The sequence below is a fragment of the Myotis myotis genome, unplaced genomic scaffold (genome assembly GCF_014108235.1).
Source record: "Myotis myotis isolate mMyoMyo1 unplaced genomic scaffold, mMyoMyo1.p scaffold_m19_p_7, whole genome shotgun sequence".
NCBI classification, from domain to species: Eukaryota; Metazoa; Chordata; class Mammalia; order Chiroptera; family Vespertilionidae; genus Myotis; species Myotis myotis.
The window spans coordinates 56,453,824-56,467,961 of record NW_023416379.1 but is presented as its reverse complement, the minus strand read 5'-3'; the positions used below and the strand labels follow the sequence as shown (position 1 = coordinate 56,467,961).

General features: G+C 35.4%; 1 protein-coding gene across 7 annotated transcripts in view; it reads left to right on the top strand.

The window, feature by feature from the left end:
- The window catches only part of LOC118660017 (cytochrome b5 reductase 4), a 68,497-nt gene that overhangs the window by 32,812 nt on the left and 21,547 nt on the right, over nucleotides 1-14,138 (top strand). For 4 of the 7 annotated variants that reach the window (XM_036316898.1, XM_036316894.1, XM_036316893.1 and 1 more), the window contains 6 exons: nucleotides 1,193-1,253; nucleotides 2,858-2,915; nucleotides 5,181-5,274; nucleotides 7,687-7,719; nucleotides 7,963-7,995; nucleotides 9,919-10,041. In XM_036316898.1, coding sequence (XP_036172791.1) covers nucleotides 1,193-1,253; nucleotides 2,858-2,915; nucleotides 5,181-5,274; nucleotides 7,687-7,719; nucleotides 7,963-7,995; nucleotides 9,919-10,041 — 402 coding nt within the window. The remainder of the gene's footprint in view (nucleotides 1-1,192; nucleotides 1,254-2,857; nucleotides 2,916-5,180; nucleotides 5,275-7,686; nucleotides 7,720-7,962; nucleotides 7,996-9,918; nucleotides 10,042-14,138) is intronic. The other 3 variants (XM_036316895.1, XM_036316896.1, XM_036316899.1) reach the window with 3 other exon arrangements.

Here is a 14,138-nt window from a genome sequence, read left to right as displayed (position 1 = left end):
GCCTCATCCTAAAAATATGGCTGTTTGACACCTGTGCTTGCACTTAAGCTTGTGTTTCAACAGAAGATTTTCCGACTAAAAAGCATCTTGAAAACCTCTAAACTAGTTTGTCTTAAAGGCACCTCCCAATTCTAACTTTATATAAATACTGTGACTTCTAATTTGAGAATTTCAAGACTCACCAGAAACTAAACATTACTTTCCTTTCCGACATAGTTTGAAAAGTAATATAATCAATGTAGTGATTTTTAAGTCTTTTAGCAGTAGTACTCTTTTTCCCAAAGAAAATTTTATAGATACAGCAGTGCATTCCTGTTGTGAGAGGAAAATATTTCATGTTTACAGTATCTACAGAATTCTTCCACGTCTCAGAGTTTTCCAATACAACTTTGAAAACCACAGCTTTAATGGACATTTAGAATGTTTTGTTGATGTATGCCCAAAAGAAGGACTGAAATGGAAAAAAAACAATACCGCATGTCAGTGAGGTTGTAGAACAACTGGAACCCTCAAACATTTCTGGTGAAAAGTGTAAATTGGTACAACCATTTTAGAAAACTGTGTAATAGTATCTAGCAAAGCTAAGCATATGCACACCCTATATACCTACCAGAAATGTGGATATATGTTTTTTAAGAATATACATGTACAATAATATTTATAACAGCACTTTGCGTAATAGTGAAACCTGCCCAAATGTCTGTCAACGAGAGAATGAATAAATTTTGGTACATTTGTACAGTGTAATACTACTTATTAATAAAAACGAACAAACTACTGAGGCATTCAACAGCATGGATAAAATCTCAGAAAGCTCCAGGTGTGATTTATTGCTATCAATCATGCCTATTTGACATAAGAACTGTAACGTCTATAATGCTGGACAAAAAAAAAAAGTCAGATCAAAAGAACATGTCATACGATTCCATTTTTAGAAAGGTCAAATACATGTATAATCTAATCATGATGTTCTAAGAATAATGATTACCGTTGGAAGGGTGGTGATCAGGAGGGGTTACAAACAGGATACTGGGTACAGGGTATGTTTTACTTTATGAACATTTATTGAGTAGTACATCTGTGATTTGTGTCCTTTTATAATGTTTCAATAAGAAGTTTACTGAAAAGGTTAAAATAAAGAAAAGTACTGCCTCGATGAACTGTGGCTATTTTGTTTGTTTTCCTTGTGAAGGCATGCTTCCCAAGAGCCAAGTGCCAAATGCACTTGCCAAAGAAGGCCCGGTTTCTCCAAGGTATGCCTTCTTGTTTTACTCTTTCAAAGCTAAATCAGTTTTAGACCAAAATATACACATTAAAATATAAAACAGCGATGGGTTTGATTTATTGCTTACTATATTAGTCATGCTTCTCTGACACAAGAACTTTCTTTATCAGACATTATTGGAGAATGAACTATTCTGTAAATTTGAGTGTTTAATATAACTGAAGTTTGATTCATTTTAAATACCAATACTTTAATAAAACTATCAAAATACTTATTATAAAATATACATTTTTGGTGGAAAATGCAGAGGAATACAAAAGAAAATGATAAAAATCAATTGTTAATACCACCAACCTTAGATATATGGTCTTAATATTTGGTTTATTCCACCCGGTTTGATTCATATAATACCTACTTCAATATTATTCTATTTTGAAAATATTGGTATTATGATATATTCTATGCCCAATTTCCTATGTTATTAATATTCTATAAAAGCATTTTTGTCTGCATTCTTTTATATGACCATACCATAATTTATTAAACTATTCTGTTCTTTGTATATCTAATTTTTTATACAATTTTTAATACTAGAGGCCCAGTGCACAACATTTGTACAATGGGGGGAGGGGTCCCTCAGCCCAGCCTGCACCTCTCACAGTGGGACATTCCCTGAGGGGTCCTTAACGCTGCTGCAGAGGTGGGAGAGGCTCCTGCCATCACTTCTGCACTCACCAGCCATGAGCCCGGCTTCTGGCTAAGTGGTGCTCCCCCTGTGCGAGCACACTGACCACCAGAGGGCAGCTCCTCTGTTGGGTGTCTGCCCCCTGGTGGTCAGTGCACATCACAGCAATGGTCATTCAGCCATTCGGTCGATTTGCACATTAGCCTTTTATTATATAGGATAGGAAATGTCCATAGTCCGTACATATATATGGACTATGGATATTTCACATGTCCTCAGAGTTATTTATGTTCTTTGTAGTTTTTTCTCTTTCTGCCTTTTTTCCCTATTGTTAGTCTATACTATATCAGCAGCATCCTCCTATATTTGTTAAATTATTTCATATGCAATCTTCTAAATTGTTTTATATATGTTAAGGTCTAAGGATACCTCCTCTAGGATTTACTTATAGGTGCCTATATGTAGGTAATAAGTTCAAAACAGTAGCAGTTTGATTAATAGCTATTACAAAACAGAAGACTTAGTTTTACCTTTGTTTACTCAATAAACCACCTTGATGAATTAATTTCTTGAGTAATAATATTTGTGACAAGGAGGAGTAAAAGTAATTATAAGCATGTAGATTTTGTTATGTTCCTTAAGAAAACGTATTGTATTTTGTTTGTTCTGATGAAAGAAAATTTTAGTAAGGAGATGTATAACTTTTATAAAAAGTATCTTGTCAAAAATACCTGTTTGTGTTTTTTTAATCCAAGTTGGAACATGGAAGTATACGTATTTTAAATTTGGAAAAAATTACCAATTATGTAATGGTAAGACCACTGATTATTTAGGAAAAAAGTTTACCTAGAAAATATATTTCTCACTGTAGATTTTTAGTTATTTTAATTATGTTAATGCACATGATTATTGATATAATAATTCATATTTTTCTTGATATTTTACAGCTATGACTGGTTCCAAACAGACTCTTTAGTCACCATTGTCATATATACTAAGCAGAAGGTAAACATATCTTTAAAATCGGAAAAAAATAAGTGTTAACTATGTGCCAGGTACTTTTCTAAGCACTTTTCTTGTATTAACTTATTTACCCCTCACCATTTACCTCAATGAGGTAAATTCCTGCTTTACAGATAAGGAAACAAAGAGAGATTCTGTCATTCCTGCTTTACAGATAAGGAAACAAAGAGAGATTAAATTATTTACCTAAAGTCACATAGTGACTTTAAGTCCACATGGTTTCTCAAGTGTGGGAACCTTGTCAGTTGCTGGAGGATGACTGTGTGTTATTATGTGTTCAGTGTGAGGTATAAATCAACAATTCTCAAGTTGTAGGTCTAGCATTTTGAACCCAGGCAGGCTAGCTCCATTGTGTATGCTCTTAACAACCACACTTTAGCCTCTTAGAAAAAACTAGACTAACAAGTATTATATGTGCTTTTCTATGATTTTTTTTTTTGAAAGCATGGATGGCAAATCAAGAATCCCATTTAACTTCACCATGAGAACTAATTTCCTGACCATAAATTGGGATTTGAGAGACAGGAGAGACTACTGCTGTGGCTTAGAATAGGTAAACCACTAATAGGGTTCAGATGCCCTCTTGAAATTAAAATTCAGGACATAATTCATTCACCATCTCTTGAACACCTACTTTATTTGCAGTGCTCCCTTAGATGTCAGGGATCTAATAATATGCCAGATACATAGAGACTTGGCTTTTATTGGGCTTATAGTCCAGTTGGGAAATCAGATAAACAGGCAACTTACAACATTTCCAAACACATCCTCCAGCAACTGACAAGGTTCCCACACTTGAGAAACCATGTGGATTTAAAGACAAGTTCTAGCAGCTAGGAGTTTCTGAGAATCCATGCTACTTCTGTAGTAGCAAAACCACACCTGAGCCAGTGAGTTCCTCTGACTCTTGTAGCAGGACTTGACCATAAGAGCCACCAGCCTCTGCCTGACAGAGCCAGGAGTGCCACAGGCACAGCTTGTCCCGCCTTCCACTCCCCCTCGTTATTGTCTCATTGCACATTCCAAAACCAAGAGGGCAGCGCCTAAGGAAGCTGGGGTTTGCTGCCTTTAGTAATATCAGTGAGGCACGGAGGATGGATGACTATGTGTTATTATGTGTTCAGTGTAAGGTATAAATCAACAATTCTCAACCTTTTTATTTCATTGCACACATAAACTACTAAAATTCTGCAGCATATGAAAAAATATGCTATTTTTTGCCAATCTAACAAAATGTGGGTATAATTTTGATTTGTTCACACTCGACAGCTATTGTGTTGGCTGCTGTCATTTTTTTTTTTAATTTTATTTGACAGTCTAAGGCAGCGGTTCTCAACCTATGGGTCACGACCCCTTTGGCAGTCGAACGACCCTTTCAAAGGAGTTACCTAAGACCATCTTGCATATCAGATATTTACCTTACGATTCATAACAGTAGCAACATTGCTATGAAGTAGCAACGAAAATAATTTTATGGTTGGGTCACAACATGAGGAACTGTATTTAAAGGGCCAGAAGGTTGAGAACCACTGGTCTAAGGGAAAAGAGGTCGGTAGCCCTGCCTAAATAGTCAGGGATTGCATTTTTAAGTTTTTTATTGAATTAATTGGAGTGACGTTGGTTCACAAAACCATACAGATTTCAAGTGCACACACAATTCATTAAAAAGCCATCATCACACTGCATGGTGCACCCACTGCCCCCAGCATACTCTCTTGGCCTCTGTATCCACCAGCTCTTTGCCTAGGCCCCACACTTGTTTCTCCCTCTGGCTGTCACCACACTGTTATCTGTGCCTGTGTGTTATGTATATGTTTTTTGTTTAATCCCTTCATCTTCTTTCATCTAGTCCCCCATTTTCCCTGCCCTCTGGCAACTGTCAGTCTGTTCTATGTATTTATGCCTCTGTTTCTATTTTTGGCTAAGATCAAGTGTAGATATTACATCTTTTAAAAATTCTTTTGGCCTGGCTGGTGTTTCTCAGTGGTTTTTTCCCAAGGAGAAAAAAGGGAAGGGTAAGAGGTCCCCAGTTAGATTCCTGGTCAGGACACACGCTCAGGTTTCAGGCTCCATCCCTAGTAGGGGGCGTGCAGGAGGCAACTGATCAATGATTCTCATTGATGTTTCTATCTCTCTCTCCCTCTCCCTTTTTCTCTGAAATAATAAAAATGTATATTTTTAAAGTATAATTGTAGAAGTTTGGGAAGAAATACCTTTTAATCTTTCTCTTTTTGCTTTCTATTTAAGGATGTCAATTTAGACTCAGTAAGAGTTGATCATCAGTATGATTCCTTTAGAGCAGAAACTATCATCAAGGATTATTCATATCTTATACATATTGGTAAGTACTTTATTCTTTATTAGTGGAAACAACTCCAATGTCCTTTACATATGGCAATAACTTGGTCTGAAGTCTAGGTACTAAATATTTATCTTCTATTATTTTTTAATCCTCACCCAAGGGTATGTTATTTTTATTGATCTTTTTTTTTAGAGAGGAAAGGGGGAGAGAGAGAGAGGGGAAAAAAAGAGAGACATTGATGGGAAAGAGAAACATCAATCGGTTGCCTCCAGCCACCAAACCAAGGCTATCTGATATTATTTTGGTTTAATATTTGATATGCTATCATTTTGGTTTATCATTTTTATCACTTTTTTCTGATATTTCTTTCTATTAATGAAATTGCCAGCAAATGGCAGTATAACCTCACCTTTCTCAAGTTTAAATTATTAGATGCAATCAAAATAAATAATAACATGAAATATTTGTTGGCCCAGCTTTGTCAGACTCTTCGTGACACCTACAAACTAATCTCTGAAAGCCTGTCTGTCACATGCTTCTAGGAGGCACCCGTCACTGGGTGCTGGTTTCATTGACCTGTTTCTTACCAGCTGGGTCACAAGGAAGTCAGGCTGCACTGAAGCAGCATGGACTGCAAGGTTGTATTATATCCCTCCATGGTCAAAGACCCACTGTACAATTCACTTCTGTCTGTTTTGAGAGATTACAGATCTATCAAAAGAAAGAAAATCAGGACTGAAATTTGGAATAAAAGATACCAGATTCTGAATCCATTTTTGGCCCATAATGAACTTAACTCTAGGATTTCACTCTTTTCTCCTTTTATGAAGATGATATTCTAATTAGAAGGTAGAAATGAAATAAACAAAAACAACAGCAAGTAGAAAATAATCTTGGTAATTGGTTTAAGTATGAATTCTTATGTATAGAACCTTTCATTTACTTTTGTAAAACACAGACTGAAATTCTCTAGATCTCAGCTGACTCAGGATTCTGCTTGATGCTTTGTTTTATTAGTGAAGTGCCTAGAGTCCTGAATTTGGTCAGAGTTGATAAATGTCTTTTTCTTTCTTATTTCCTTTCATTCATTAATCAAAATCAAACCTTTCTCCTAGAAATATGTCCTATCCTACTTTTTGTTAGCCTAAGGTCTAATGTAAATTGCCTCTTTTGGGAGATGTCTAGAAAACACTTAGATGTCTAGAAAAGTATACGTTATTCATTAGCACTGTCACAATTTTTCTTTAAATGAAACCTCAGTGCCAGTATCTATTATGTTTCAAATATTATGGCTAATAGTGTTCACAACTGCATGTAGCTAACATATCTCTGCACATTTATTAAAAAACAAACAAAAATTCCACATTAAAAAATATGACACTCTTGGTTGGTAATATTGGATCAGAAGACCAAAATAATGTAAAATTTTAAGTTTTAGGTAACCATATTATCACAGTGAAATTTAGAGCAAATGTTTGTAAAAAAGTATTTCTTGCATCTCTCCTTCTGGAATGTAAGTTCCAGGGATTTTTCTCTTTCACCAACTGCTGTGCCCATAACACCTAGAAAGTGCATGGCACACAGAGATGCTCAGTAAACTTTTTTCAACTTTAGAGGACAATGAGAAAGGAGAAGCCGACCTAAACCGGTCTGGCCTATGTTCACATGTGCACCTGCACACCCGGAGCATGCGTGCATGCCTCGCTTCCTCCCCTGCTCTCTTCTTGGTTTGTAGAGTTGTCAGTGTGGGACCCACACTTGGAGTAGTGTGGGTTACCACCTGTGAGCAGTTTAATTGCTCTTTAATTAATAGGGAGAGAATTAAGCAAAAATGAAGAAATGTATGTAGTATGTTTAAATTATTTGACTCTACATTTTGGTTGTATACAGTTTCTTTCTTTTGGTCTCTCAGAATATGTTTTACTTATCTTGAGAGATTTGAAATAGTGCATAAAGGAACCATTTAAATGATCTTCTTTGATGTTCATGAACTGTGTGAATTAAAGTTGGGTTTTATTCTATTTTTTTCATATTCAATATTATTCTGTATTAGTTTCAGGTGTACAATATAGTGGTTAGACAGTCATATACTTTACAAAGTGGTCACCCTAATATTTCAAAGTACCCCCCTTGGCCTGCACATAGCTATTACAATATTATATTTTCCCCCCATTGACCTCTCCTTGGCCACTCTCACCCCCCAGCACATGTCCTCACACCCCTAGTGTCTGTGTCCATTGATTATGCTTATATGCATGCATACAAGTCCTTTGGTTGATCTCTTACCCCCGCCCCCTCCCCTGCCTTCCCTTTGAGGTTTGACAGTCAGTTCGATGCTTCTCTGTCTCTCGATCTATTTTTGTTCATCATTTTATGTTCACTATATTCCACAAATGAGTGAGATCATGTGGTATTTATCTTTCTCTGACTGGCTTATTTCGTTTAGTATAGTGCTCTCCAGGTCCATCCATGCTGTTGCAAATGGTAAGAGTTCCTTCTTTTTTATAGCAGTGTAGTATTCCATTGTGTAGATATACCACAGTTTTTTAATCCATTTGTCTGCTGATGGGCACCTAGGCTGTTTCCAAATCTTAGCTATTGTAAATTGTGCTGCTATGAACATAGGGGTGCATATATCTTTTCCGATTGGTGTTTCTGATTTCCTGGGATATATTCCTACAAGTGGGATTACTGGGTTTTAACGAATATATAAATTTTCTTTTCCAGAGCTAAGCCATGCGATTCAAGAAGATTTTTCTGGTAAGCTTTACCAAAAAACAATTATATAATGCATACATATACACATATGCACATACATATGTACCTACATATGAAGGAGGGGGAAATGAGCATTTGTTTTATTTTTCATGTTTATATTTCTGTTTTGAAATAAAAATGTGATATTTTTATATAAACAAATGCATTAATTTTTAAATATATTCTCCCTCTGATTTCAGGTTCCCCCCACCTATTTTATTTCCCCTTGTTCTTTCTATGTCGTTGCTCTTCCCTTTTCTTCTCCTTAGGAAAAAAAAATTATCTCCCTTTTATTTTTTCCTTCATTCTTTCCCTCCTCCCTCCCTTCCTTCCTTCCATCCTTCTTTCCTTATCTCTGCCCTACTCCTGACATTCAGCTTGTAGAAATATTCTAGACCAGATAAATTTTTCTTTTTTGAATGTTTAATGTTGATAAAGTATATTAAATTGTAAATATTGCTGCATATAAATACACAATGTGGATTTTACACAGCTGTTTAACAACAGAAGACTCATTATAGAGTAGTGGTTTCTTGGGGATTTTTTAAGCTTTATTTTAAACATAATAAAATCATATTTAATATGTACAACAAGATGATTTGATACAGGTATATATTGTGAAAGGATTCGCACAACTGAATTAATTAACATCCATAATCTCACATATTTACTTTTTATTTTTTGGCGAGAACACACGTTCTACGCTCTTAGTAAATTTTAGTTATACAATACAGTATTATCAACTGTTGTGACCATGTTATACTTTAGATTCTCAGATTATTCATCTTAAAACTGAAAGTTTATACCCTTCCCAATTTTCCCTAACCACCAGCCCCTGTTTCTATGAGTTCACCTTTATTTTTTTTTTAAAGATTCCACTATAAGAGATACCATGTCATATTCATCTTCTCTGTCTGGCTTATTTCACTTAACATAACACCCTCCAGCTTTACCCATGTTGTTGCATGGCAGGATTGCCTTCTTTTTTAAGGCTGAATAACAATCCATTTTGTGTGAGTGTGTGTGTGTGTGTGTGTGTGTGTGTGTGTGTGTGCGTGTGTGTATTCTTGTTTTAAGGTACTGTCAGAATACCTTACCCTGGGTCTGTCTCCCCTTTTTATGTACCATAGTAGCTATAAATTACATAAATTTAGCTCTTTAAAGTCACAAACCATGTTTTTATGTTTGGTAAGCTTCAGATCAGTGCTTATTAAATTGAATTCATTTGACTATCATAAGTTGTTAAATTGCTATGAAATTTTGTGCTTATGGTGAGGAAAAACAGATTGTTTCTTAAGACACAATGAAATATACTTTAGGTCTTCAACACATTTGATTTATAAAATTTAATCAATGTATGAAAATCTATAGTTTATTTACCCATATATTCTAAACTATTTTAACCATTCAAAAATAAAGATAATGTATAAGACTTTTAATTATCAAAGATTCACATGCACTTTATAGGGACTCATTCTATTGAGGCAGTTCCTATGTTTATTAGCTTCGTTATTGGTCTACTGAATTCACTCATAATACCCCTCAGCTCCTTACTAAGTGTGTAATTATATTTGCTTTTATGGGTCCATTCAATGGCTGGTTGTGTATATCATCCCTCTCCTTTTTTACATATGTTAAGTAGTTGCCATGGCTATATTTGAGCTTGTATGGAAATTAGCAATACATATTAGTTTGGTCCTTGATGAATTAGCTTGAAAGAAGTTAATCATCTAAATTTAAAATAAATTAAACTTGTCTGGCTAGTGGTGCTCAGTGGTTGAGCATCTAACATATAAGGTATAAAAATTTTGATGAATATGTGCACAAAATCTTATTTTACTAATTATCAGTATAATTCATACAGATTGGGACATTTGGATTGTTTGAGAAAGATTGGTTTTAAAATAAAATTTATATTCTTTTCAGTGCGGGTTGTTGCAAATGTGGGAAAGATAGAGATTGTCCTAAAGAAAAAAGAGAATACTTCTTGGGAATGTCTTGGTCATCCCCTGGAGAATCACAATTCACTTATGCCAAAGAAAGATAGAGGTATGCTGTGCTATTATTTTGAGTCCTATGTTTAAGAAATTGTTGTGTTGGCACATTTGTTTCAGAGTGTGAAAGGCCACTTTGGGTGAGCTTTTGCTTCTATCTCCTATTTGAAATGGGGGTGGGGTGTGTGGAAGGATTGAGAAAGAAAAAAAAAATTCTTGGATATGGACAACAGTGAGGTGATTGCTGGAGTTGTGAGGGTGAGTGGTGTAGGAAGTTATGGGGGGATAGATGGTGATGGACGGAGATTTGACTTGGGGTGGTGAACACACAATACAGTGTACAGATGATGTGCACCTGAAATACTTATAATTTTGTTAATCGTTGTCACCCCAATAAATTCAATAAAAAGGAAAAAAGAAGTTGAAATGGAATACCTTTTTTTTTTTTAACAGATTAAATTTCAGATTCTACTGTCTAATGTTTAGACATAACATGAAGTCATTAGGTAATGATACCTAATGGAGCAGCCACTTGTGTTTAGAATGCTGCCCAACCATTCACTTCTTCAGGTTTATTTTTATAAAAGGTGCCAAAACAAGTTTAAGTTTATGCCTTGTATGCTCATTTTTTTTTCTATTAAAAAAGGCATGTTTATTGTTTTTCTGCTTACCTAAACCAGTTTCTCAGTTTACTCCTAAAGGATGTAAATCATTTTCTTTCTTCATCTCATTTCTTCATTCACTTCCTTTCTTCCTTTATTTTTTAAGCATTTATCTTAGTATAACATATTTATAGAAAAGGGTTCATATTTATGTTCTACTTAATGAATTTTCAGAGTCAACACACTATATTTTCTCTCGGGAAATTGGTAGAATTGGCTCCTTGTTCCAAATGTTTAGAAGTTTCACAACTTGATATGCCTTACTATGGATCTCTCTTCATTCTTTGGGCAGGATATCCATCCTTTTGTGCTAATCCTTGTTATGGAAACTTAACGACCCTGATTTTTCTTCTACATGGTCTGTTTTGTCTTTCTAGAAGTATTCTTTTTTTTAAACCTCCTTAACCAGTCCTTTAATCATCTTATCTTTTCTCTCTTATTTTCAGTTTAGTCCTTTTGTTCTACTTTGTGGGAGATTTTTTTAGCTGTGACTTCCAGCTCTTTTATTGAATTATTTATTTCTATTTTCATATTTTTAATTGCTAAGACCTTTTGATTTTTGATTCTTTGTTTTAGTATGCTATTCTAATTAGCTTCTCTTATGTTTTTAAAAATTACCATAATGGTTTTTTGTTCTCTGTAAAATCTCTGTGTCCTCAAAGTTTCTTTGTTTTTTAATATTTTATTGATTTGAGAGAGAGTAAGGGGAAGAGAGAGAGAGAGGAAGAAAGAGAGTAAGTGGGAGAGAGGGAGAAAGAGAGAGAGAGAGAGAAAGAGAGAGAGAGAGAGAGAGAGAGAGAGAGAGAGAGAGAGACCAGTTGCCTCCCATATGCACTAGGTTAGGGGGATGGAACCGCAACCTGGGTGTGTACCATGACCAGGAATTAAACCTGCAACCCGTCCGTGCATGGGATGATGCTCAACCATTTGAGCCACACTTATGAAAAGAACTTGTGGGGTTTTTTGTTTTGTTTTGTTTTTAATATTAGATGCTTTCTTTGAATGTCTGTTTATCCTTGACTATCTGCTCATATTTCAGGATGGAACTCTAAAAGCTTATATGAAACTGTGCATATAGGTGTGACTTGTTGACAATAACATTTTCACTGTATGGCTGATTATTTTTTTGGGAAAGTCTGATGCCATTATTTTGTCAAGAGTCTCCAGAGTGAACATTCTCCTACCTTGCACCCAACAATTCAGAAGTCACGTGGGGAAAAAATGCTAGGTGCCTGTAAACTTATGTAATTTTCTTTTTCTGTGTCTAAATACAGTGACATTCTGAGGAATTGGGGTTATGACTTTAGCATATGAAAATTGAAGGAGACACAGTTTGGCCTATAACATAAACCCAAATTCAGAGGTCCTATGTTCTACCCTCTCTGGAGAGCAAGCTTCACATGCTTTGCCAGAATAAGAGAGGTTCAGTTATGTGGCTATGCTAAATAGGGGAGGACTTCAGGAAAGTTGAGGGTGGGAGGGCATCTAAGCTTCTTAAATGAACTTTCTATCCGGAAAGTGGTTCTAGCTCTGCCTTCCCTCTAATCCAGAGGTATTTGGTCCTGCCAATTTCTGAGCCTTAAAGGGATCTTGTTTTACAAATGGGTTGTTGATTCTTAACGTTCTGTACTCCTCTAGTTTAGGATTTAGCTTTATTGACTCTGCTGCGCCAGTTATCAATCATCCCTTTGGCTTCTCAGCGCGCAAAGTTTTGTTGCTACTTAAAATTTTCATTCTTCTATCCTTGCAGGTTTATGCCTGGAAAAACAACCAAACACACACGCACAACATCTTTGCTTTTATTTGGGATATGGGGGAGTTAGAGGGAACTAACTGCATGTATTCAGTTTACCATCTTTAACTATTTAAAATTATAAAAATAGTAGAGGCCCAATGCACGAAATTCATGCAAGAGTAGGACTTCCTTCCCCGGCTGCCTGCACTGGCTTTTCTCTGGCACCCGGGACCCGGGCTTCCTTCGAAGCCCTGGCTTCGTCCAGAAGGTCATCTGGTCTAATTAGCATATTATGCTTTTATTATCATAGATGATTGTGGATAATATTTTAATTTTTAGAAAAGTACCAGGTAGCCATATTTTAAGAACTTACTATATGTTGAAGGCTCTTTTAGGTACTGTGTTATGAAACAAATCAAAGGCATCAGAAATTATTTTCCCAGGTAGAGGAAAATATGAGATTGAAGAATACTTTTTGCCCTGCTGGGTGGCTCAGTTGGTTAAAACATTATCTCGATATGCCAAGCTTGTGGGTTTGATCCCCAGTCAGGGCATATACAAGAATCAGCCAATGAATGCATAAATAAGTGGAACAACAAATTGATGTCTCCCTCTCTCTAAAAATTTTTTTAAAAGAATACGCTTATAATGAAACAGACTGATAAGGGCACATTATATAGTACAAATAGAGCATATTCTGAGGTAATCTCAAGGGAATAGATGCGGATGAATTTGACCTTGAGTGACTCACTGAAGAAGGTGGATTTCAAGCAGTGTTTTGAAAGTAGCTTTCAAAAATAATTACAACAACTATGAAAGTCTTCCCAGGTAGAGCTTCAAATTGTTGTTACTGGTACTTACTGTACTAGGTATTTTGCAGGTTTTTAGAAGGGTGGGGAAGAGTAAGCCTTGTGTGGGAATGGTTAAATAGATTCATTTTACCAGAGCAGAAGGTATTAGGTAGAGAGAGAGAATGTCAAGGAATAACAGTATGATCTAACAGACCCGAAGAGATTAGGTAAAAGACAATAAAATGAAAACAGATATTATGAAAATGAAATCTCTTGCCCTAATAAAAGCCAAGTCCAAGAAATAAATGATATTGAGAACCAAGGCTGACCTCCATTTGGAAATAGTTAGGATGAATATTGCTCAGTTATTCTTCTCAATAATTTCCCAAGGCTTTCCATGAACTCTTTATCCCAGCCATACATTTCTCCTTGAGGTATGAACCACCATAGGTAGCTTTAGCTTTCTAGTATGAAATTGGAGCCAGGCGTGTATTTTTCAGTGAATTAGGTTTTCTACTTTGTTAAATGACTCAAAGTTTAGGGGATATTTCCATATATGTGACTAAATTAACAAAGATAATTCTTATTTTTTCTTTCCCTTCTTAAACTAGAATAAAAGCTATAGATTTTTAAAAAAAAGGAATCATTTTGAATTATGTTAGGGCATTTCATTATTCTTAAATTTATATTTTTTAATAAATATGATATTTTCATTGATTTCAGGGAGGAAGGGGAAGGAGAGAGAGAGAGAGAAACATCAATGGTGAGAGAATCATCTATTGGCTGCATCCTGCATACCCCGTAATTGTGACTTCCTGGTTCATAGGTTGACACTCAACCACTGAGCCACACCGGCCAGACTGTAGATTATTTTATTCACTGTAGCAAAGCTGAATATTTATATCATCTAAGTATTATGATTAACTTGATGTCAGTATCTTTAAATGTTTAGTCCATCACATGG